The following is a 22,119-nucleotide window of genomic DNA, read 5'->3' as shown; positions in this document are numbered from 1 at the left end:
TTGGTGGATGACAACTTTTCCACCTTGAGATGGGTATCCATTGACTCTTCATCTTTCTTGTTTACTTTTCTTCGGTCGATCGGCTTGTTTCTTTTCAACTGGTTCCGCAACCTTCATGTTTTTTTTATCTCATCTGGTACGTTCCACTGTTCTTCATTCTCAACCGGATATATGGCTTCCTTGTACATTTCGATCCACGTCTCCTTCAAATAAAAGTGATCGCATAACGAGTAAACGTCGACACCTCAGTGTTGGGTTGATGCGATGGAATGCTCGCACGGGATGCCCAGTTGTTGTGGTAGTCAACAAGTGCATGTCTTCGTCATCAAGTCTACATCGAAATTGTTGGCTTTGATGCCCACAAGAAGAGTAGTAGTTGTTATATGCATTTGATGTAATAAAGTCTCACGAAGACTCTTACTTGTAACTGCTGAATAATTTATAAAGAGTTGAAACTTTCATTCATTCTTCCTTGTTTGTTTGATGCCATCTACTACTCGACTGGCATGCGGAAGTCACACTTCCACTACCAACTTTAATGGTATAACGTCTACCAATAAATGAATTTTAACTTTCGGTAGAGGTACTTCCGTTAATTAACGCCACCGATGTCCAAGATGAGCTATTTACCTAATAAAATGAAATTGAAGACTATATTCTTAAAAAATGTAGATGATTGGTTAATTATAACAAATTTTTGAAGAAAAAATAGTTTATTGAAGAATTTGTTGCAATTAGTCAATTTTTTAATTTAATTTAAGATTCTAAACAAAGTTTTATTTTATTAAAAAAATAGTTTAGTAGATCGAAATAAATTAATTAACTGGTTAAGTTAATTTAATTTACTTCGGTCTGATAAATTATTTTCCGAACTAAATTAAATTAACTTAAGAGATTTGTAAGTAACTAGGCCACTTTAAACATGTGATTTTGGATCTAGCCTATGTTTGACAATTTTTAGGGATATAACCAAATGACTTATGTGGCAATAATTAAGGTCTGATTTGCCCTTATTTATTAACAAATTCGTCACTTTCTCTCTCCTATTTTTTTCAAATAATTTTTTTTTGTATCAAAACTTCAAAAATTCATATATTTCTCATACGAACTCGAAATTGAGTGATTTCAGATCCTACAAATTCGTGGCGTCGAGATCTTCAAAAATAGACCCATTGTGTTTGATGAAAAATTATGTTTAATGCATCATAGTTACGTTTCCATTTATTTTTTTGATAATTTCAAAATTTTCCAGTTATTTCCATATTTAAGGTAATAACGTGATTTTTCTACATCTATGGTATTAAACATGATTTTTCATCAAACACAATGGATCTATTTTTGAAGATCTCGGCGTCACGAATCCGTAGGATTTAGAATCACTCAATTTCGAGTTCATATGAGATAGATATGGTTTTTTGAAGTTTTTATGTAAAAAAAATGTAGGAAAAAAGTAGGAGAGAGAAAGTGACGAATTTATTAATAAATAAGGGTAAATCAGACCTTAATTATTGCCACATAAGTCTGTTGGCTATTTCCCTAAAAATTGTGAAACATAGGCTAAAAACAAATTTAATAGTTTCATTTTGGCTATTTCGCTACACTGCCCTTAACTTAATTAATTAATTAATTTATTTTGGACTTTTTTTTTTTTTAGTAAAATGAAACTTCAATCATTTTTTAAAAGTGCAACGAACTATTTGAGTACTTGCTTAAATGCCCCTTGTTTATTTATTTATTTTATATTTTTTTTATTATTTTTTTACGTATTTGTGTATTCTTTATGTTTTGTTGGACCGTACGACGATCTCGCAAAGGCAGAGCGAACAAAACAGGAAAAAGTATTTTAGCTTAACAAAATTCAGAGGTCACTAGATTTCAATTTAATTTCCAGCTCAATCTCTGTGAAATCCCAGTTCTGTATTCGAACGCAATGTCTCTGATTCCAATCTCAAGCTGATTCTCGAATCTCTCTCTTAACGATTCTAGGGTTTGGAATTGGTCGCCCCAGAGCGAATGCGAGCCGAGAGAGCTCGGAGGAACTGAAGCGAGGGAACTGGGAAATGGAGCGAAAAATGGAAGAAAAAATGAAAGCGGGAAGTGCCGCGAGACTGATCGTAGACGCTCTGCTTCAGAGATTCCTTCCGCTCGCAAGGCGTCGTATTGAGACCGCTCAAGCTCAGGTGTTGATTCTCTTGGGTTTCCTTCGAATCTCTCTCTTAATTTTTTGTGTTTCTCAATTCAGATTTTTCTACGTGCTGTTCTAGTTGTATTTCACGTGAAATATTGCTGACAGAAGCTGGAATCATAAATTTTCCATGCTTAGTGTTCTAATTGGATGTGAGTTGCTGGATGTTCAATCGTTGCAGTTATTTCTTTTGAAACAGTTTGATTTGGTCTTAATGTAGTGGAGTTTGGTTTGGTTGTTAAGGCTTTAACTTAAGAAGCTTTGCAGAGTTACTAGTCAAGTCATTAGTGACGCGTTCAATGAAGTTGACAAGGTTTCAGTTTAAAGTCATGTTAAAGATCATGTATACGATATATAGTAGGCGTTTTTTTTTTTTAATTTTTGTTTTTTTTTTTTTTTTTTATGTACAAAATCGATCTGTTCATGAGTTTTTTTGTTTGTTTTTATTTTTATTTTTTTATTTGTGTCAAGTGTCATTGTTTTGTCTGAAATAAATAATGGTAGACATAGATTTTGCAGTTTTAGCTGTATAATTTAGTGGAGATTCCTTGTTTTACCAGGGGGTTTGAGTACATTTGACATTGATCTTATAACCTAAAGCTTATATGCTTGTTATGTGGGAAATTGCAGGATGGTCAATATCTTCGACCATCGGATCCTGCTTATGAGCAAGTCCTGGATTCTTTGGCTATGGTTGCCCGACATACCCCTGTACCCCTTTTAGAAGCTCTTTTAAAATGGAGGGACGGGTAAGTGGTTCTAAATTTCCGATTCATTTACTCTATGCTTTACCTTAGCCTTGCAGTAACATATATGGTTTTTACCTACAATATTAGCTGATTATTTTTTAATTATTTGTTATTATTCTGAATTACATTCTAGTTTAAGAAATCATAACGATTCACATAAGAATATGGAAATCTTGAACTTTGACATGGATGAATTAGTTATGTATAAATGTCAATTTGTTTTTCCCCTCTGTTTAAAAGTGGCCTCACACTCTACTCTCTCATTAACTGTTGAGATCCAGTCTTTATGCCTGTTCGTCCATTCTTGCTTGTAGTGTTTTTTTAATTTGTTGCTGAAATCCATCTATTACCGTAATTGGATTATTTTGTTGCAGCGAATCACTAAAAGGTGCAAGTGATGCATCTACATTTCAGAGGAAGGTTCGTGGTGAAGTGAACTCTATTTCTTTTTCTTTTCTTTATTTTTCTAATAGAAAACTTAGTCCTCTTAACAAAACGTAAAAGTGATGACTGGTCGTTCTCATCCAAACTACCAGTTAATTAATACGTTTGCATGGACTTCAGCTTGCAGTGGAGTGTATTTTTTGCTCAGCGTGCATTCGGTTTGTGGAATGCTGTCCACAGGAGGGACTTACTGGTTTGGTCATTTTACTGGCATGTCACCCTTTGGCGCTGCTATTATTTGAGTACTGAATTGAGTTTATCTTCTTTGCAGAGAGCCTTTGGTCTGGGCTAGAAAATTTTGTTTTTGATTGGCTTATAAATGCTGACAGGTAATCTCGCCTTGGCCTCTGAGTTTTAATGATCTATTGGGTCAAAGCTAATTATATGGACTGAAATTGCTCTCTTTTCAGGCTTGTTAGCCAAGTTGACTACCCGTCATTGGTTGATTTGCGTGGGCTACTTTTGGATTTGGTTGCTCAGCTCTTAGGTGCCCTATCTCGAATCAGGTAACTGAATAATAGTAATACATCCTCAAAGTAAAATATAACACTTCTTTCTCTGTTCTTTTTCGTCTTTTTCGGCTTTTGGTTTTCTTTGAACGTTAAGAGTTTTGTTGTATATAATTATGGAGAAGATTTTAATGATCGATACTACTAGTTTCTCCATCAATTCTAAGTGCTTCTTCCCAGTGGCGCTTGGGAAGGATGGTGACTTTGTGTGAACAAGGCCATACTATACGAAACTCTAGCTTCTTGATTCTACTTTATTGCTGGTTATCCCACCAGTCAATTTTCTCTTTTCTTTTTCTAATATTTCGGTTTTTGTAAAAAAAAAAAAAGAAGATATATCAGGTTAGATTATATACTATGAAGCAGAAAAAAGAAATCATAACATGTACGCTGAATGACCATTTTCCTGAGTACGTTTTCTATAAGTTATCAAATATGATAGACATGGAACTTTGTTTTATTTAATTCACAGGTTTAGTTCAGTGACAGAGCGGTTTTTCATGGAGCTCAATACCCGCCGTATAGACACTAGTGCTGCTCGAAGTGAAACGCTTAGTATCATAAATGGAATGCGCTACTTGAAGTTAGGGGTATGGTTCAAAAAGACCTTTCAGAGAACATGACATAAAAGCATCTTATAACAACAGTTATTTATCAGGTCAAAACTGAGGGGGGACTGAATGCATCAGCCTCCTTTGTGGCTAAAGCAAACCCTCTTAACCGCGCTCCTCATAAACGGAAAACCGAGCTCTACCACGCTCTTTGCAATATGCTTTCGAATATTTTAGCTCCTTTGGCCGATGGAGGTAAAAGCCAATGGCCGCCTTCTGGTGTAGAACCCGCCCTCACATTTTGGTATGAAGCTGTTGGAAGAATAAGAAGCCAGCTCATGCACTGGATGGATAAACAAAGCAAGCATATGTCTGTAAGTTGAATGTCGCTCATCTATCTCCCATTATATCGGGAAGCTTTTTATTTTTTTTTATTTTTTTATGTATATATATCTCAAGAATCATATGATACCTGATCATACTTATCATTCAATTTTTCATTATTTATTTTATTTTATCAACTTGATTCTCCCATGCAGTTGGTTGTAATGCTTTAACCTTTTTCATGGGAGCAGTTGATGTTTTTATTCGTGTTGGTTACCTACTTTGATTTGATGTTTGTGTCCAATAATAACGATGGTCATTACAGTTTAGGGATGAAAACATACAATTGGTTACATAGTTTCCTCTATACTCACATGAATAATTGTGTGCATTAGGTTGGTTATCCCCTGGTGACTCTTCTTCTCTGTCTTGGTGATCCTCAAATATTCCAAAACAACTTAAGCCCGCACATGGAGCAACTGTACAAGCTTCTTCGGGTAATTTCAACAATAAAATTTAGGAGAGGACAAGCATTTGGTGGTTCATTGTTTTTTTATTTTTTATTTTTTTTTATGTATTTATTATTACGAACCTCGTCTTACTCTGTTACCATGCTCGTACAGTTGAGCTGTACCGCGATCTGTATACATTTATGGTTTCCCTAGATATATAACATGATGTGGTTTAATCATATCAGGACAAGACCCACCGCTTTATGGCCTTGGATTGTCTCCATCGAGTTTTACGATTTTACTTGAGGGTTCATGCTGCAAACCAGGCTCCAAATCGTGTATGGGACTACTTAGACAGCGTTACATCTCAGCTATTAAACGTACTAAGAAAAGGGATGCTCACACAGGATGTCCAACATGATAAACTTGTGGAGTTCTGTGTGACAATAGCAGAACATAATCTTGATTTTTCCATGAATCATATGGTACTAGAACTTCTCAAGCAAGATAATCTTAGCGAAGCTAAGGTCATTGGTCTACGCGCATTGCTTGCGATTGTAATGTCCCCCTCGAGCCCGCATGTTGGCTTGGAAATATTTAAAGGTAGATGCTCATTCTCTGATATGCTGTCGTAAAAATCGAATAACATCTTCTGTTGAAACTTCACTTTATTGCCTAAGCGGACTATTATTTTGATAGGTCATGACATCGGCCATTATATCCCAAAAGTGAAGGCTGCGATTGAGTCAATACTGAGGTCTTGCCATAGAGCCTACAGTCAGGCTCTTCTAACATCTTCAAGGACAGCCATTGGTAATTCTTTGCCTTAACTTCACTCTCTAAGTGTGTTGTTATATTTATCGCTGTATGTGCTGTACAAGGTTCTATTATCTGAGTCGTATACTTAATTTGTCGTTATATAACCGTGAATCCTTGGGTCCTAGCAATTAATAGTCATTTGCTCAAGTAAATTATCCACAAAATCAGTTTCCCATAAGAGGTTGAAGGTTGTCTGTGGGTGGAAGAACAAATGTGATATAAAATTGCAAATGTATGTTAGTTTCTGCTGTGAATCATACCAAATAATGGTGCTGTTGTGTGCTTTTTCCAGATGCTGTTACAAAGGAAAAGTCTCAAGGTTATCTATTCAAATCTGTGCTAAAATGCATTCCATATCTTATTGAAGAGGTTGGTCGGAGTGATAAAATCACAGAAATAATACCGCAGCATGGGATAAGTATTGATCCCGGCGTTCGTGAAGAAGCAGCACAAGTACTTAACCGGATTGTTAGAAATGTTCCTCAGCGTCGGTTTGCAGTAATGAGAGGGATGGCTAACTTCGTCCTACGTCTTCCTGACGAATTCCCTCTTCTAATTCAGAATTCACTTGGGCGCTTATTGGAGCTCATGCGTTTTTGGAGAGCTTGCCTGATTGATGATAGGTTGGAATATGATGCTCAAGATGCGAAGCGCGTGGGACAGAGAAACGAAGGAATTAGGAAATCCTCTTTTCACCGATCCGGCGAAGTTATTGAATTCCGTGCCTCTGAGATAGATGCTGTTGGTCTCATCTTCCTTAGCTCTGCTGATAACCAGATCAGGCATACTGCCCTGGAACTACTGCGTTGTGTCCGTGCCTTGAGGAATGACATAAGGGAGCTTTCATCACGTGAACACCCTGAACACAATTTGAAATATGAAGCGGAGCCAATATTTATAATCGATGTCTTGGAGGAGCATGGGGTAGGACACTGGCTATGTTTGGTTGTTTTGTTTCTTTTTGTTGCTTCTCGGCGTTTTTTTTTTTACTGAACGTCAATCCAAATATAAATTTTGAAATTGCAGGATGATATTGTTCAGAGCTGCTATTGGGATTCTGGTCGTCCATTTGATTTGAGACGAGAGTCTGATGCTATCCCTCCGGATGTGACACTGCAATCTATAATAGTTGAAAGTCTGGATAAGAATAGATGGGCTCGGTGCCTTAGTGAGCTTGTGAAATATGCCACTGAGCTTTGTCCTAGCTCTGTCCAGGAAGCAAAGTAAGTCCTCAAGAAATACTTGGGTGCGACCTGCAAACAAAAAATCTTTTTTACAGCTCGAAGATTCTCACATGTATCCTTGCATCAATTGCTTGCTATTTTTGCATGGTTTTGATAATTTGTTTTAACAATTAATTGAGTAACTAAGCCACCAAAATTTAGAGATTTGCTAAATAGCCAACCTTTTGTAAGTTCTAAGTAGATAGCCATTATGGTGTTGTGGCATTGTTTAGACGTTTTTAGCATTCCATTTATGCCCTTGGAGTATTATGGTTATTTACAGTTATTAACGAATATTTATAACTATTAATGTCTTTTTTGCTTTGTTAATAAAATCTCGTGGTTATTTACTTAAAAATTTACCAAAGGTTGACTATATGGCAAAACTTCAGTTTCATATGGCTATATATCTAGAGAGCCCTTGTTTTAATCCTTTTAACAAGGCTTTTATTCACAGGTTAGAAGTTATGCAACGTCTTGCTCATATCACGCCAGTTGAGTTGGGTGGGAAAGCCAGCCAGTCTCAAGATTCAGACAGCAAGCTTGACCAGTGGCTTATGTATGCCATGTTTGTATGTTCATGTCCACCTAGTCTGAAAGAAACTGGTAGCACAGCTGTGACCAAAGATCTTTGCCATCTTATTTTTCCCTCGCTGAAATCAGGAACTGAAGCCCAAGTTGTAAGTAATTTGTGATGTAATACTTCTGCTCAATACAGCATGGCTTACTGTCGATCTTGTCTTAGAAGGTTGATTGGCTCAACACTCTGCAACACATGAGTATTAAACAAGGGAGATACCAAAGATGAACCAATTACGTTAAATATATTATCAGTTGGTTTAGAATTTAGATTGCAGATGCTTTGCAAACTTTGATTTGATGACATATTTTCTCAGAAATTGTCCCATAGTTGCTGTTATGAATGTGACAGCGTGTATGTCTCAATTTTTTTTTTCTTCTTCCTGTTTGGTCAACTTACAGATCTTCTATTCTGATTTTAGCATGCAGCAACAATGGCTCTTGGCCATTCACATATAGAAGCATGTGAAGCCATCTTCAGCGAGCTTGCAACTTTTATTGACGGAATTTCCTCTGAGACAGAAGCAAAGCCGAAGTGGAAGGTACACTTTGAAAAAAACATATGTGATGAATTTTTATGTACTGAACTGAGGATCATTCCATTCCCTATGTTTTTGGGTGTCATTAAGTGTGACTTAATAGCATATCTAATTTATGGATTCAGAGTCAAAAAGGAAGGCGCGAGGAACTACGCATCCACATTGCGAATATATACCGTTCTGTGGCTGAAAATATTTGGCCTGGCATGCTGGCTCGTAAGCCCATATTCCGTGTGCACTATCTGAAGTTCATTGACGAGGTAACCCGGCAGATCTTAACAGCCTCTAATGAGAGCTTCCAGGACATGCAGCCTCTGCGCTACGCGCTTGCATATGTTCTTAGAACACTAGCCCCTGAATTTGTTGATGCAAAAACAGAGAAATTTGATGTCAGAACTAGAAAGCGGCTGTTTGATCTTCTCCTTTCTTGGTCTGATGACACGGGCAGCACATGGGGTTCAGACAGTGTTAGTGATTACCGACGGGAAGTGGATCGCTATAAATCGTCTCAACATTCCAGGTCAAAAGATTCTGTTGACAAACTATCATTTGACAAAGAGTTAATGGAGCAAGTCGAGGCAATCCAGTGGGCCTCGATGAATGCTATGGCTTCACTGCTATACGGGCCTTGCTTCGATGACAATGCGAGGAAAATGAGCGGTCGGGTCATATCCTGGATCAACGCTTTGTTTATTGAGCCTGCACCCAGGGCTCCATATGGTTATTCTCCCGATCCAAGAACTCCCTCTTACTCCAAGTACACAGGAGAAGGCGGCCGAGGAGCTGGGGGTCGCGACAGGCATAAGGGTGGCCATTTTCGTGTTTCACTAGCGAAATTGGCTTTAAAGAATCTCCTGCTTACGAATCTGGACCTGTTTCCTGCTTGTATAGACCAGGTAATAATCTTCCACTCTTTGATGGTCATGTCCATTTCAGTTTCATTTCTACTTTCGAGAACACACGGAGTGATCGATGTCAATCTTTTTCGTACGACTGATTTAAGTTTTGTATCTCTTATCAGTGTTACTACTCTGACGCCGCGATAGCAGATGGCTATTTCAGCGTGTTGGCCGAGGTGTACATGCGCCAAGAGATACCAAAATGTGAAATCCAGAGGCTCTTGAGTCTGATTCTGTACAAGGTGGTAGACCCAACAAGACAAATCCGTGATGATGCCCTTCAAATGTTGGAGACGCTCTCTGTCCGTGAATGGGCTGATGATAGCATTGAGGGCTCAGGAAACTATCGAGCTGCTGTTGTCGGAAACCTTCCTGATTCGTACCAGCAGTTCCAGTACAAACTATCGTGCAAACTTGCCAAGGACCACCCCGAGCTAAGCCAGCTCCTCTGCGAAGAGATAATGCAACGGCAACTTGACGCAGTTGATATTATTGCCCAACATCAGGTCTTGACTTGCATGGCTCCGTGGATCGAGAACCTGAATTTCTGGAAGCTCAAGGACTCTGGTTGGAGCGAAAGACTACTTAAAAGCCTCTACTACGTAACCTGGCGGCACGGAGATCAGTTTCCGGATGAGATTGAGAAGCTCTGGAGCACGATTGCAAGCAAACCCAGAAACATCAGCCCCGTTCTAGATTTCTTGATTACGAAGGGCATTGAAGATTGCGATTCAAATGCATCTGCTGAAATAAGCGGTGCTTTTGCCACATATTTCTCAGTGGCGAAGAGGGTGAGTTTGTATTTAGCACGGATATGTCCTCAGCGCACCATAGATCACCTGGTTTATCAATTGTCTCAACGGATGTTGGAGGATAGCATAGAGCCGGTTACTCCGATGGCAAATAAGGGTGATTCCAGTGGGAACTTTGTGTTGGAATTCTCTCAGGGCCCACCTGTGGCCCAAATCGTGTCTGTTGTTGACAGCCAGCCGCACATGTCCCCGTTACTCGTTCGGGGTTCCCTCGATGGTCCGCTGAGGAATGCCAGCGGAAGCCTCAGTTGGCGTACGGCTGGTGTTACCGGAAGAAGTGTGTCGGGCCCGCTGAGTCCCATGCCGCCGGAGTTGAACATTGTTCCCGTAAATACCGCGAGGTCCGGTCAGCTTCTTCCGGCTTTGGTGAACATGTCGGGTCCGTTGATGGGCGTGAGAAGCTCAACGGGCAGTCTACGGAGCCGCCATGTGTCCAGGGACAGTGGGGACTACCTCATCGACACCCCGAACTCCGGCGAAGAGGGACTGCATTCCGGGGTCGCCGTGCACGGAATAAATGCGAAGGAGCTTCAGTCGGCTTTGCAGGGTCATCAGCAACATTCGCTGACCCACGCGGACATAGCGTTGATTCTACTGGCAGAGATCGCGTACGAGAACGACGAGGATTTCCGAGAGCACCTTCCCCTTCTCTTTCACGTCACGTTTGTCTCGATGGACAGTTCGGAAGACATCGTTCTGGTGCACTGTCAGCATTTGCTCGTCAACCTGCTCTACTCCCTCGCCGGCCGGCATTTAGAGCTGTACGAAGTGGAGAACAGTGACGGGGAAAACAAGCAGCAGGTTGTGAGCCTGATCAAGTACGTGCAGTCGAAACGGGGAAGCATGATGTGGGAGAACGAGGATCCGACGGTCGTGAGAACCGAGCTCCCGAGCGCCGCGCTTCTCTCCGCGTTGGTACAGAGCATGGTCGATGCCATATTTTTCCAGGGGGACCTCCGAGAGACTTGGGGAGCCGAAGCGCTCAAGTGGGCCATGGAGTGCACGTCAAGGCACCTTGCGTGCCGGTCGCATCAGATCTACCGGGCGCTGCGGCCGAGCGTCACGAGCGACACATGCGTTTCCCTTCTGCGGTGCCTCCACCGGTGTCTGGGCAACCCGGTCCCCCCGGTGCTAGGCTTCGTGATGGAGATTCTAATGACCCTGCAAGTGATGGTGGAGAACATGGAGGCGGAGAAGGTGATTCTGTACCCGCAGCTCTTCTGGGGCTGCGTCGCCGTAATGCACACCGACTTTGTCCACGTGTATTGCCAGGTCCTGGAGCTGTTCTCGCGCGTGATCGACCGGCTGTCCTTCCGAGACCGGACGACGGAGAACGTGCTGCTGTCGAGCATGCCGAGGGACGAGCTCGACACGGAATCGCGGGGCGGGTACGAGACGGCGGCGGGCGCGGGAAATCTGCCGGCTTTCGAAGGGGTGCAGCCCTTGGTCCTGAAGGGGCTGATGTCGAGCGCGAGCCACGGGGTGTCGATCGAGGTCCTGTCTCGCATCACGGTGCACTCGTGCGACTCCATTTTCGGGGACGGGGAGACGCGGCTGCTGATGCACATCGCGGGGCTCCTCCCGTGGCTGTGCCTGCAGCTGAGGGAGGAGTTGGCGGTGCAGCACAAGGCGCGGTGGGTGGCGGGGAACGTGTCGGTGTGGTGCCGGGCCAAGGCCCTGGAGGAGCTGGCGGGGGTGTTCGCGGCGTACTCGCGGGGGGAGATGGGGACGGCGGAGGAGGTGCTGGGGCGGGTGGCGCCGGCGGTGTGCGCGCAGTGGTTCCCGAAGCACTCGAGGCTGGCGTTCGGGCACCTGCTGCGGCTGCTGGAGAGGGGGCCGGTGGAGTACCAGCGGGTGATCCTGGTGATGCTCAAGGCGCTGCTGCAGCACGCGCCCATGGACGCGGGGCAGAGTCCGCACATGTACGCAGTGGTGTCTCAGCTGGTGGAGAGCACGCTGTGCTGGGAGGCCCTCAGCGTCTTGGAGGCCCTCCTCCAGAGCTGCACCGCATCCCATTCCCACCACCAACCTCCCTCCGAAGACAAGCCCCGCAGCGGGCCCCTCCACTTCGCCCCCCGCGACCTCGCTCTGCACAACACCCGCCTCTTCCTCGCCCGCGTTCTCGATGCCTGCGCACTCCCCAAGCGCCGCGACTACAAGAGATTCGTGCCTTTTGTTCAAAACATTGCTAACCCCTAAGCCCCATTTATTCTCTTCTTTTCTTTTCTACATTCTCCATGTGATTTTGCTGGCTACTGCTTGTATAGTCCGAGTGTAATTCATTATCAATTGTAAATCCCTCCAAGTTTTGGTAAGGTGTTAGCTTAATCTACAATTTGGTATTTTTTTTGTATCATTTAAAAGGAAGGAAAATGAGAAGTTGACGAACAACTCATGTGTGGCAAAAGAGCTAACATTCCTTTTTTTTTTTTTTTTTGATGTTTTCGATTATTAAATTGATAATTTCATTGGCAATTTTTTTTTGGTTGGGTTAAATTCCTAAAAAAATTCATTTCCATAAAATCGAACCACCCGCTAATCGAAATCTGCAGTTCAATTCGCTGGTGATTCCCAAGGCAGTGCAGGAGCTTTTCGATATCTAAAAATAAAATAAACATATGGAATACACCACGTATACATTTATGCCGTAGTTCAAGTCACTACACGCCGAAATCCGATGTCTCAGATACACGCACTGCGAGATAACTGAAGACAAAAAAATACAGGGACAAATGAATGTAGTTTACAATTACACCTTTAGATATTTCACCCACTATTTTACAGACCAGTGTATCCATCTTATTATTTACGTAATAGAAACCTCCTCAGAAAACTGCTGAAGCGTTTTCAGATACTCATGGACTCTTTTCTTAACAAACACTGAAACTTCAATAACAATGGTGACCCGATCAATACCCGGACATGTTTCCGTAGATAGACGAGACACAGAGAGAGATCATCACTGAATCGTCGTGCCATTTCTCTTGAACAACGCATATGCGTCGCTGTAGATGGCCACCAGGTTTGAGAACACGGCGAGAACAATCATAAATATGCACAACACTTTGTCCTTCTTAGTTGCTATACTGTGTCGATCCCTGAATATTACCAAAGCAAAACCAACAAAAGTTCAGCGAAACAGAACATTAAAAAAAAAAAATTTTAAGTTAATGAAACGAAAAGAAAAAAAAGACGGCAGTCCTTTGGTTTGTTTGGTAACGTTTTGTTTTTTGACCTCTAGAAGTTAAATGAAACAGGAGAGACTAAAAAAATATATGTATTTTTTTAAGAAAACCCTAAGGGCTAAAATTTTCAAATTTGGTTGATAAAAAACATGGCACTCCTCAGGTCCCGTCTGTTCTTTTAAAAAATGAAGGATACTGCATCTCCAACATTACCAAACAATACCATAGTGATTGCTCTCTAGTAGGAAAAAAAACGAGCAAATAATGATAATAATAATAATATAAACATAAACCCAAATAACTCTGATCCCGTTTTGAATACCCACCGGAGAGTAATGGCTGCAGGGAAAATGAACCCAAGGCAGACCGCAGCGGTGGCTCCGGTGAACTGGAAAGCATCCCAAATGCTGGGAATGAAATTCGCACCCACAAAGATGGCCGAGATAATCCCGGCCGACAACAGAGCAAACCTTGTGTTGTCCTGAGACAAAGGCCTGCCTGAGGGAAAGAAGAGACCGTCCAGGTTGATGCGGAGAGGGTAAAACACGATCGGAAACACGAGCATGAGGTGCGCGGCGTAGCTCACGCGGACCGCGTCGTTGAGGATCGATCCCAATGGGATTCCGAGATCCGTGTCGAAGTTGGCGAGCACGTCATCGAGGGTTCCGTCCCCGAATAGGAGAAACCCGAAAACACTCGTCATTATGTACACTGTGGAGCACAGAAGAAGGGCAGTCCTGACCACTGGTTTTATCTGGGTCGAGTCCTCAAGCTCGTTGTCTATGCTGTGAACTGCAAATGAATGACTCTCGGGAAGATTAGTGTTTGCAGGATATATTAATGTTTGAAGTTGATTATTCAAACAGACTTCTATTTTCGGCTATATTTGTGGTTGTTCGTATTTTACTGTCCGGTAACACATACTTAATATTTAACATATCGATTTATATACGAAGACTATGTAAAAAGACAGATTGACCGATTTATCCTAAGATTATAATAATAAATCAATCCTGATTAATTACATCTCAACGAACGCCAATAACTTTGCATCAGTTATAAACATTGATTCAGCTGTTAGCGATAATGGGATGAAGCCTCACAAAAGTTGTGGCTAAAGTAGATAAACTTCAGACCTTTTTTTCTCTTAAATATTGAACAGACTAAACAGTAAATGGTGAATTCACTATCTATTAAACAGTAAATAGCTTCCGATGTGTCTAGAGCAGTGAAATGAATGTAGGTTTTTTCTTTCAAGAGGCAGTAGAATGTAGTTACATACCATTGTAATGGCAGATATAGGCTGTGACCAGAACAGGGACGACCGTAAAGAGCTTTAAGACCGATGACAAGTCGGTAACATCTGGAAGCATCCGCGGCATTGCAACTCCTCCACTGGCTAACTTGATAATCGAAATTCCAATGGTGATAACAAGAAATACAACAGCCAGAGCAACCGATAATGCAGATGTGAATCTCAAAGAATCTGCAGCCAAAAAGGTAGAAACAAAGACTCCAAATTATATTCGTAACGTAAATTCATCTATAGAATTGGGATTCGGAATTTCAAAATCTTCAGGTCAAAACAAAAAAGGAAAGCTAAAACCATTTAAGGCGTGCTAATTTCCACACGACAAATCACATGTATGACAAAAAGTAGCTTGCGAAAAAATATGTACAAGATATCATATTAGGTGACACCAAAATTCAAGGATACGAAATTGTTATGCACAATGGTGTTCTATCTCAAAATCAATCTATTCAATTGGTAGTGAGAAGAATAACCAAAGACCGTATAAACCTGGCAAAGTCCTTTTCCCCCAAGATGATAGCGCTATTTGGGCTCACGCTTCTTTGACTGGATTATACGATGTTACTCATGACATTATAATAACTTATCTCTCTGATTCGGGATCCTTAACAAAAATCAAGAACTAAACCAGGAAAAAAAAAATAAAAAGCGGTAAGTGGATAAGAGTGACTAACCAATTCGCTTAAAACACGCCAAAGGTGCAAAGACCAAGAGTGTGGTGAGAAGAAGCACAATGAAGCGGCCGGTCCACCAATGCTCTCCGAACCAGCCTTCGAGCACGCCGGCGTGGTGAACTCCGCTCGAAGAAGTTCCAGACAACACATCACCTGAAAGAAAAGTACTAGTCAGGGCAAAAAAAGAGACACACAAAGTGGAGAAGAGTGAAGAGAATTGTTTCGAGTTGTACCGATGATGATCATGTAGACGATGAGAATCCCGATGTTGTTGACCATAACAGAGACTTGCAACATGATCCTGCCGCAGTTGCCGAAGGCGTCTCCCATGAGGCCGCCGTAGGAGGCCGACTTTCCGGCGCGGCTGAAGCGCATCAACAGCTCGATCGAAGCCTCTGTCAGGACGGCCATGAACACGATCACAGCCACCCCCATCACCAGACCCAGCACCTTCATGGTCGCCGGCAACGCCATGATTCCGGCCCCGACTATGGTGGTCGACAGGTTAAACACCGCGCCGGAGAACGACGCTCCGTTGAACTCGTCGAACCCCTCGCCGTCGCCGTGCCTACGTGGCAACAGAGGGGCTTTCTCATTCACCACCACGGCTTTGCTCTTCCGACTCTTTCGCTCCTTCTTAGGAGAAACGCTCTCTATCGTCATCTTTGTTGGAGACCAAGGCTTTATCAACTCAAACTAAAGCTTGAAACTCCTTTACTTTATACACAATCTGTACGCACCAAATCAATATTTGAAAATCGCATTAATTTCTCTGCTTTCTAAACAGGAAGCGAATTCACAATCAAACTCTTCAACCTTTTTTTTTTTTTTTTTTCCTTTCATTTTTCGATGTAGATGATGCAATACGTGCTCATATTATTGCTTACAATCACAGAAATGATGTTGAAACTTAAAACATTTATACGCATGTCCGTAACTATGTATTACCTGAGAATTCAATAGGAACCAGAAATAAATAATAGGAAAATCCGATTTGGCGCTTCAAAATCAACCAAATCGATACAAAACTGATCGGTTTCTGCTTCAGATGAGATCAAAGAAGTTACTGTGACCAGCTGAATAATCTGTTGAAAAATCGGAGATAAGAAATGGACCGAGTTGATGTAGTTTTGTTGTTGTATTTTCAAGGGTATTGAGAGAGAGAAGGATAATAATTGAATCCCACCATACGATTATGAGTTTTCAGGTTTAAGCTTGGACTTTTATGGAAGAAAAAATTATATACTATTTTTTTTTTTTTTTTTTTTTTGAAACGTGGGCGGCACACGGGTAAATAACATTAAAACCCTCGCTTAGAGAAAGAACAAAATACACGCAATAATTGAAAAAATAAATAATCAAAATTTATATAGACAGAGAGAAATATAATACGAAACCTAAATATCAATTGATAAAAAAAAATACAAAATTCAAAATTTAATATTATCGTATGGATGATAAAATTAATGGAGAGGAGAAAGGTTGTTCATTGGCAACTTTCTCATATTAAAAGATCTAGGAAAATATTGTTTTTTATTTCCGCTACAAAAACATCCAAAATAGGTAAATGTAAAACAACGCGTATATTGGCCCCGTTTGGCATAGCTTTGTTTTTAAAAATTAGTTTAAAAAAAAAAATTGTTTTTTTCAAAAACAAACAAGATGTTTGATAAACAGTTTATAAAACAGTTGTTGCCGATAATAAAAATTGATTTAGCGTTTGGTAAAATAAATATATTATAATAAAAAGACTAAAATAGACATGTTCTTAACAACTAAATAATAATTATTAATATGCTTATTTATATATATATATATATATATATATATATATGAATAATATTTTGTACGAAGATATTACAGTAATTTATATACCAAACTTAAAAACACTTTTTCTAACAGCTAAGAATTCTAGCTTTTCCATCTCATGTACAAAATCAAAAATCGTTTTTGAAGTTTTTTGTAAAAACAATTTTGCCAAACACTATATAAACAGTTTAATTTTTTCTAAAAACAAAAACAGGGCTTTTTAATCAGAACCAAACGCAACCACTATGAGGCTTTTTGTCTTTTCACGACCAAAGTTTATAAATCATATAGGATTTTTGTGGTGAAGATGAAAATTTTGAAATATAAGATGTGTTTGGATAAAATGAAGGATATTTATGCTTGTGTTAGAAGTGTAGTGTATGATATGAGCCAAATATTATTTTGTCTATATAATAATTCAGCTAAAATATTAACGGATGTCAAGATTATAGCATAAATAGCAACATCATCATATAAAGATGGTATTTTTACAAATAATGTTTGCTCCCAAGCTTTATACAATAGCATACAATACAAGCGAAAGATATCAATGACATTGATTCTTAAATAACCTGTCTATTAATTACCATAGAATTCTATAACTCATGTCTATTATCGAAATGGGGAATATATCATATATCCCTATGTCATGAATCTACATCCATGACTTGTTGTGACCATATCATATAATCGGGACAAGTTGCGGCTATATACATACTTTTGATTAGATTATATATATATATATATATATATTACATGATATAAATATCTCTTATATTATATAATCATACATTACTAAATAAAATTAATCTAAAACAAATACAAATTTTATATTAATAGATTCGTTGTTAGCCATCAGAGAGAGAGATTATTAATTTCTTTTTTCTTTTTCACCGAGTTAAGAGGAGCGAAAGATTTGGTTGAATGGCGGTGAGGTGATCAGGGATAGGCAAATGACATATGATATATGGGAAAATGAAAGCAAAAATATCTATGAGAGAGAGAGAGTAACACTCTCCAAAATAAAGAGCACACACACTGACACACTCAACGCTCTGCTACTATTATAATGCTTTAACCCTAATGCTTTAACCCTATAGGCTACATAAGCTAGCTACGTCCATTCACCTCCCATCCTTGGACCACCGGAAAACCTCTGCTACTCTCCTCAAAACCCTATAGGGTTAAAGCATTATAATAGTAGCAGAGCGTTGAGTGTGTCAGTGTGTGTGCTCTTTATTTTGGAGAGTGTTACTCTCTCTCTCTCTAATATTTTGTACGAAGATATTACAGTAATTTATATACCAAACTTAAAAACACTTTTTCTAAAAGCTAAGAATCCTAGCTTTTCCATCTCATGTAGAAAATCTAAAATCGTTTTTGAATTTTTTGTAAAAACAATTTTGCCAAACACTAGATAAACAGTTTAATTTTTTCTAAAAACAAAAACAGGGCTTTTTAATCTGAACCAAACGCAACCATTGTGAGGCTTTTTGTCTTTTCACGACCAAAGTTTATAAATCATATAGGATTTTTGTGGTGAAGATGAAAATTTTGAAATATAAGATGTGTTTGGATAAAATGAAGGATATTTATGCTTATGTTAGAATGTGTAGTGTATGATATGAGCCAAATATTATTTTGTCTATATAATAATTCAGCTAAAATATTAACGGATGTCAAGATTATAGCATAAATAGCAACATCATCATATAAAGATGGTATTTTTACAAATAATGTTTGCTCTCAAGCTTTATACAATAGCATACAATACAAGCGAAAGAGATCAATGACATTGATTCTTAAATAACCTGTCTATTAATTACCATAGAATTCTATAACCCATGTCTATTATCGAAATGGGGAATATATCATATGTCCCTATATCATGAATCTACATCCATGACTTGTTGTGACCATATCATATAACCGGGACAAGTTGCGGCTATATACATACTTTTGATAAGATTATATATATATATATATATATATATATATTACATGATATAAATACCTCTTATATTATATAATCATACATTACTAAATAAAATTAATATAAAACAAATACAAATTTTATATTAATAGATTCATTGTTAGCCTTTAGAGAGAGAGAGATTATTGATTTCTTTTTTCTTTTTCACCGAGTTAAGATGAGCGAAAGATTTGGTTGAATGACGGTGAGGTGATCAGGGATTGGCAAATGGCATATGATATATGGGAAAGTGAAAGCAAATAATATCTATGAGAGAGAGAGAGAGTAACACTCTCCAAAATAAAGAGCACACACACGGACACACTCAACGCTCTGCTACTATTATAATACTTTAACCCTAATGCTTAAACCCTATAGGCTACATAAGCTAGCTACGTCCATTCACCTCCCATCCTTGGACCACCGGAAAACCTCTGCTACTCTCCTCAAAACCCTATAGGGTTAAAACATTATAATAGTAGCAGAGCGTTGAGTGTGTCAGTGTGTGTGCTCTTTATTTTGGAGATTGTTACTCTCTCTCTCTAATATTTTGTACGGAGATATTACAGTAATTTATATACCAAACTTAAAAACACTTTTTCTAAAAGCTAAGAATCCTAGCTTTTTAATCTCATGTACAAAATCTAAAATCGTTTTTGAAGTTTTTTGTAAAAACAATTTTGCTAAACACTAGATAAACAGTTTAATTTTTTCTAAAAACAAAAACAGGGCTTTTTAATCTGAACCAAACGCAACCATTGTGAGGCTTTTTGTCTTTTCACGACCAAAGTTTATAAATCATATAGGATTTTTGTGGTGAAGATGACAATTTTGAAATATAAGATGTGTTTGGATAAAATGAAGGATATTTATGCTTGTGTTAGAATATGTAGTGTATGATATGAGCAAAATATTATTTTGTCTATATAATAATTCAGCTAAAATATTAACGGATGTCAAGATTATAGCATAAATAGCAACATCATCATATAAAGATGGTATTTTTACAAATAATGTTTGCTCCCAAGCTTTATACAATAGCATACAATACAAGCGAAAGAGATAAATGACATTGATTCTTAAATAACCTGTCTATTAATTACCATAGAATTCTATAACCAATGTCTATTATCGAAATGGGGGATATATCATATGTCCCTATGTCATGAATCTACATCCATGACTTGTTGTGACCATATCATATAACCGGGACAAGTTGCGGCTATATACATACTTTTGATTAGATTATATATATATATATATATATATATATTACATGATATAAATACCTCTGATATTATATAATCATACAATACTAAATAAAATTAATATAAAACAAATACAAATTTTATATTAATAGATTCATTGTTAGCCATCAGAGAGAGAGAGAGAGATTATTGATTTCTTTTTTCTTTTTCACCGAGTTAAGAGGAGCGAAAGATTTGGTTGAATGGCGGTGATGTGATCAGGGATTGGCAAATGGCATATGATATATGGAAAAGTGAAAGCAAATGATATCTATGAGAGAGAGAGAGAGAGTAACACTCTCCAAAATAAAGAGCACACACACTGACACACTCAACGCTCTGCTACTATTATAATGCTTTAACCCTAATGCTTAAACCCTATAGGCTACATAAGCTAGCTACGTCCATTCACCTCCCATCCTTGGACCACCGGAAAACCTCTGCTACTCTCCTCAAAACTCTATAGGGTTAATGCATTAGGGTTAAAGCATTATAATAGTAGCAGAGCGTTGAGTGTGTCAGTTTTTGTGCTCTTTATTTTGGAGAGTGTTACTCTCTTTCTCTCTCTCTAATATTTTGTACGAAGATATTACAGTAATTTATATACCAAACTTAAAATCACTTTTTCTAAAAGCTAAGAATCCTAGCTTTTCCATCTCATGTACAAAATCTAAAATCGTTTTTGAAGTTTTTTGTAAAAACAATTTTGCCAAACACTAGATAAACAGTTTAATTTTTTCTAAAAACAAAAACAGGGCTTTTTAATCTGAACCAAACGCAACCATTGTGAGGCTTTTTGTCTTTTTACGACCAAAGTTTATAAATCATATAGGATTTTTGTGGTGAAGATGAAAATTTTGAAATATAAGATGTGATTGGATAAAATGAAGGATATTTATGCTTGTGTTAGAATGTGTAGTGTATGATATGAGCCAAAAATTATTTTGTCTATATAATAATTCAGCTAAAATATTAACGGATGTCAAGATTATAGCATAAATAGCAACATCATCATATAAAGATGATATTTTTAAAAATAATGTTTGCTCCCAAGCCTTATACAATAGCATACAATACAAGCGAAAGAGATCAATGACATTGATTCGTAAATAACCTGTCTATTAATTACCATAGAATTCTATAACCCATGTCTATTATCGAAATGGGGAATATATCATATGTCCCTATGTCATGAATCTACATCCATGACTTGTTGTGACCATATCATATAACCGGGACAAGTTGCGGCTATATACATACTTTTGATTAGATTATATATATATATATATTACATGATATAAATACCTCTTATATTATTTAATCATACATTACTAAATAAAATTAATATAAAACAAATATAAATTTTATATTAATAGATTCATTGTTAGCTATCAGAGAGAGAGAGATTATTGATTTCTTTTTTCTTTTTCACCGAGTTAAGAGGAGCGAAAGATTTGGTTGAATGGCGGTGAGGTGATCAGGGATTGGCAAATGGCATATGATATATGGGAAAGTGAAAGCAAATAATATATATGAGAGAGAGAGAGTAACACTCTCCAAAATAAAGAGCACACACACTGACACACTCAACGCTCTGCTACTATTATAATGCTTTAACTCTAATGCTTTAACCTTATAGGCTACATAAGCTAGCTACGTCCATTCACCTCCCATCCTTGGACCACCTGAAAACCTCTGCTACTCTCCTCAAAACCCTATAGGGTTAAAGCATTAGGGTTAAAACATTATAATAGTAGCAGAGCGTTGAGTGTGTCAGTGTGTGTGCTCTTTATTTTGGAGAGTGTTACTCTCTCTCTCTCTCTAATATTTTGTAC

The 22,119-nt window shown here is 38.7% G+C and overlaps 2 protein-coding genes across 3 annotated transcripts; one reads left to right on the top strand and one right to left on the bottom strand.

Moving 5' to 3' along the window:
• The first annotated feature begins 1,775 nt into the window (after nt 1-1,775).
• On the top strand, nt 1,776-12,514 carry LOC149408314 (ARM repeat superfamily protein). 2 transcript variants are annotated; one of them, XM_089616736.1, is made up of 18 exons: nt 1,776-1,864; nt 1,987-2,180; nt 2,816-2,934; nt 3,309-3,354; nt 3,499-3,571; nt 3,650-3,707; nt 3,789-3,884; nt 4,360-4,477; nt 4,546-4,812; nt 5,158-5,259; nt 5,460-5,817; nt 5,914-6,027; nt 6,326-6,957; nt 7,060-7,256; nt 7,714-7,936; nt 8,258-8,377; nt 8,500-9,270; nt 9,396-12,514. In XM_089616736.1, exons 2-18 carry the CDS (start codon nt 2,061-2,063, stop codon nt 12,282-12,284), a joined length of 6,303 nt encoding a protein of 2,100 aa, XP_089472862.1. In that variant the 5' UTR covers nt 1,776-1,864; nt 1,987-2,060; the 3' UTR covers nt 12,285-12,514. The 2 variants fall into 2 exon arrangements, with proteins under 2 accessions (XP_089472862.1, XP_089472868.1); XM_089616742.1 differs by lacking the exons at nt 1,776-1,864; nt 1,987-2,180 and having other exon boundaries at nt 2,907-2,934; nt 3,499-3,576.
• Nucleotides 12,515-12,683: 169 nt separating this feature from the next.
• On the bottom strand, nt 12,684-16,481 carry LOC149408313 (amino acid transporter AVT6A-like). Its single transcript, XM_089616755.1, has 6 exons — nt 16,205-16,481; nt 15,490-15,986; nt 15,257-15,409; nt 14,553-14,756; nt 13,597-14,062; nt 12,684-13,183 (listed from the first exon to the last, which is right to left on the bottom strand). The coding sequence occupies exons 2-6, from the start codon at nt 15,917-15,919 to the stop codon at nt 13,045-13,047; spliced, it is 1,392 nt and encodes a 463-aa protein (XP_089472881.1). The 5' UTR covers nt 15,920-15,986; nt 16,205-16,481; the 3' UTR covers nt 12,684-13,044.
• Between the last annotated feature and the right edge of the window lie 5,638 nt (nt 16,482-22,119).

Source organism: Urtica dioica, chromosome 1 (assembly GCF_054948205.1).
Source record: "Urtica dioica subsp. dioica isolate 48M chromosome 1, U.dioica_male_clone48M_v1_H2, whole genome shotgun sequence".
In the NCBI taxonomy this organism is placed as follows: Eukaryota; Viridiplantae; Streptophyta; class Magnoliopsida; order Rosales; family Urticaceae; genus Urtica; species Urtica dioica.
The sequence above is the reverse complement of the archived record's forward strand: the minus strand, read 5'-3'. Positions and strand labels throughout refer to the sequence as shown.

What these genes read in the sequence shown, in the direction of transcription:
- LOC149408314 (XM_089616736.1), top strand. Translation starts at nt 2,061, where the DNA reads ATGGAGCGAAAAATGGAAGAAAAAATGAAAGCGGGAAGTGCCGCGAGA. An exon ending in TGCGCTACTTGAAGTTAGGG is followed by an intron (nt 4,478 to 4,545) that starts GTATGGTTCAAA and finishes GTTATTTATCAG; the next exon opens with GTCAAAACTGAGGGGGGACT. An exon ending in AAGCAAAGCCGAAGTGGAAG is followed by an intron (nt 8,378 to 8,499) that starts GTACACTTTGAA and finishes TTATGGATTCAG; the next exon opens with AGTCAAAAAGGAAGGCGCGA.
- LOC149408313 (XM_089616755.1), bottom strand. Translation starts at nt 15,919, where the DNA reads ATGACGATAGAGAGCGTTTCTCCTAAGAAGGAGCGAAAGAGTCGGAAG. An exon ending in CGTCTACATGATCATCATCG is followed by an intron (nt 15,410 to 15,489) that starts GTACAACTCGAA and finishes CTTTTCTTTCAG; the next exon opens with GTGATGTGTTGTCTGGAACT. An exon ending in CTATATCTGCCATTACAATG is followed by an intron (nt 14,063 to 14,552) that starts GTATGTAACTAC and finishes ATTCATTTGCAG; the next exon opens with TTCACAGCATAGACAACGAG.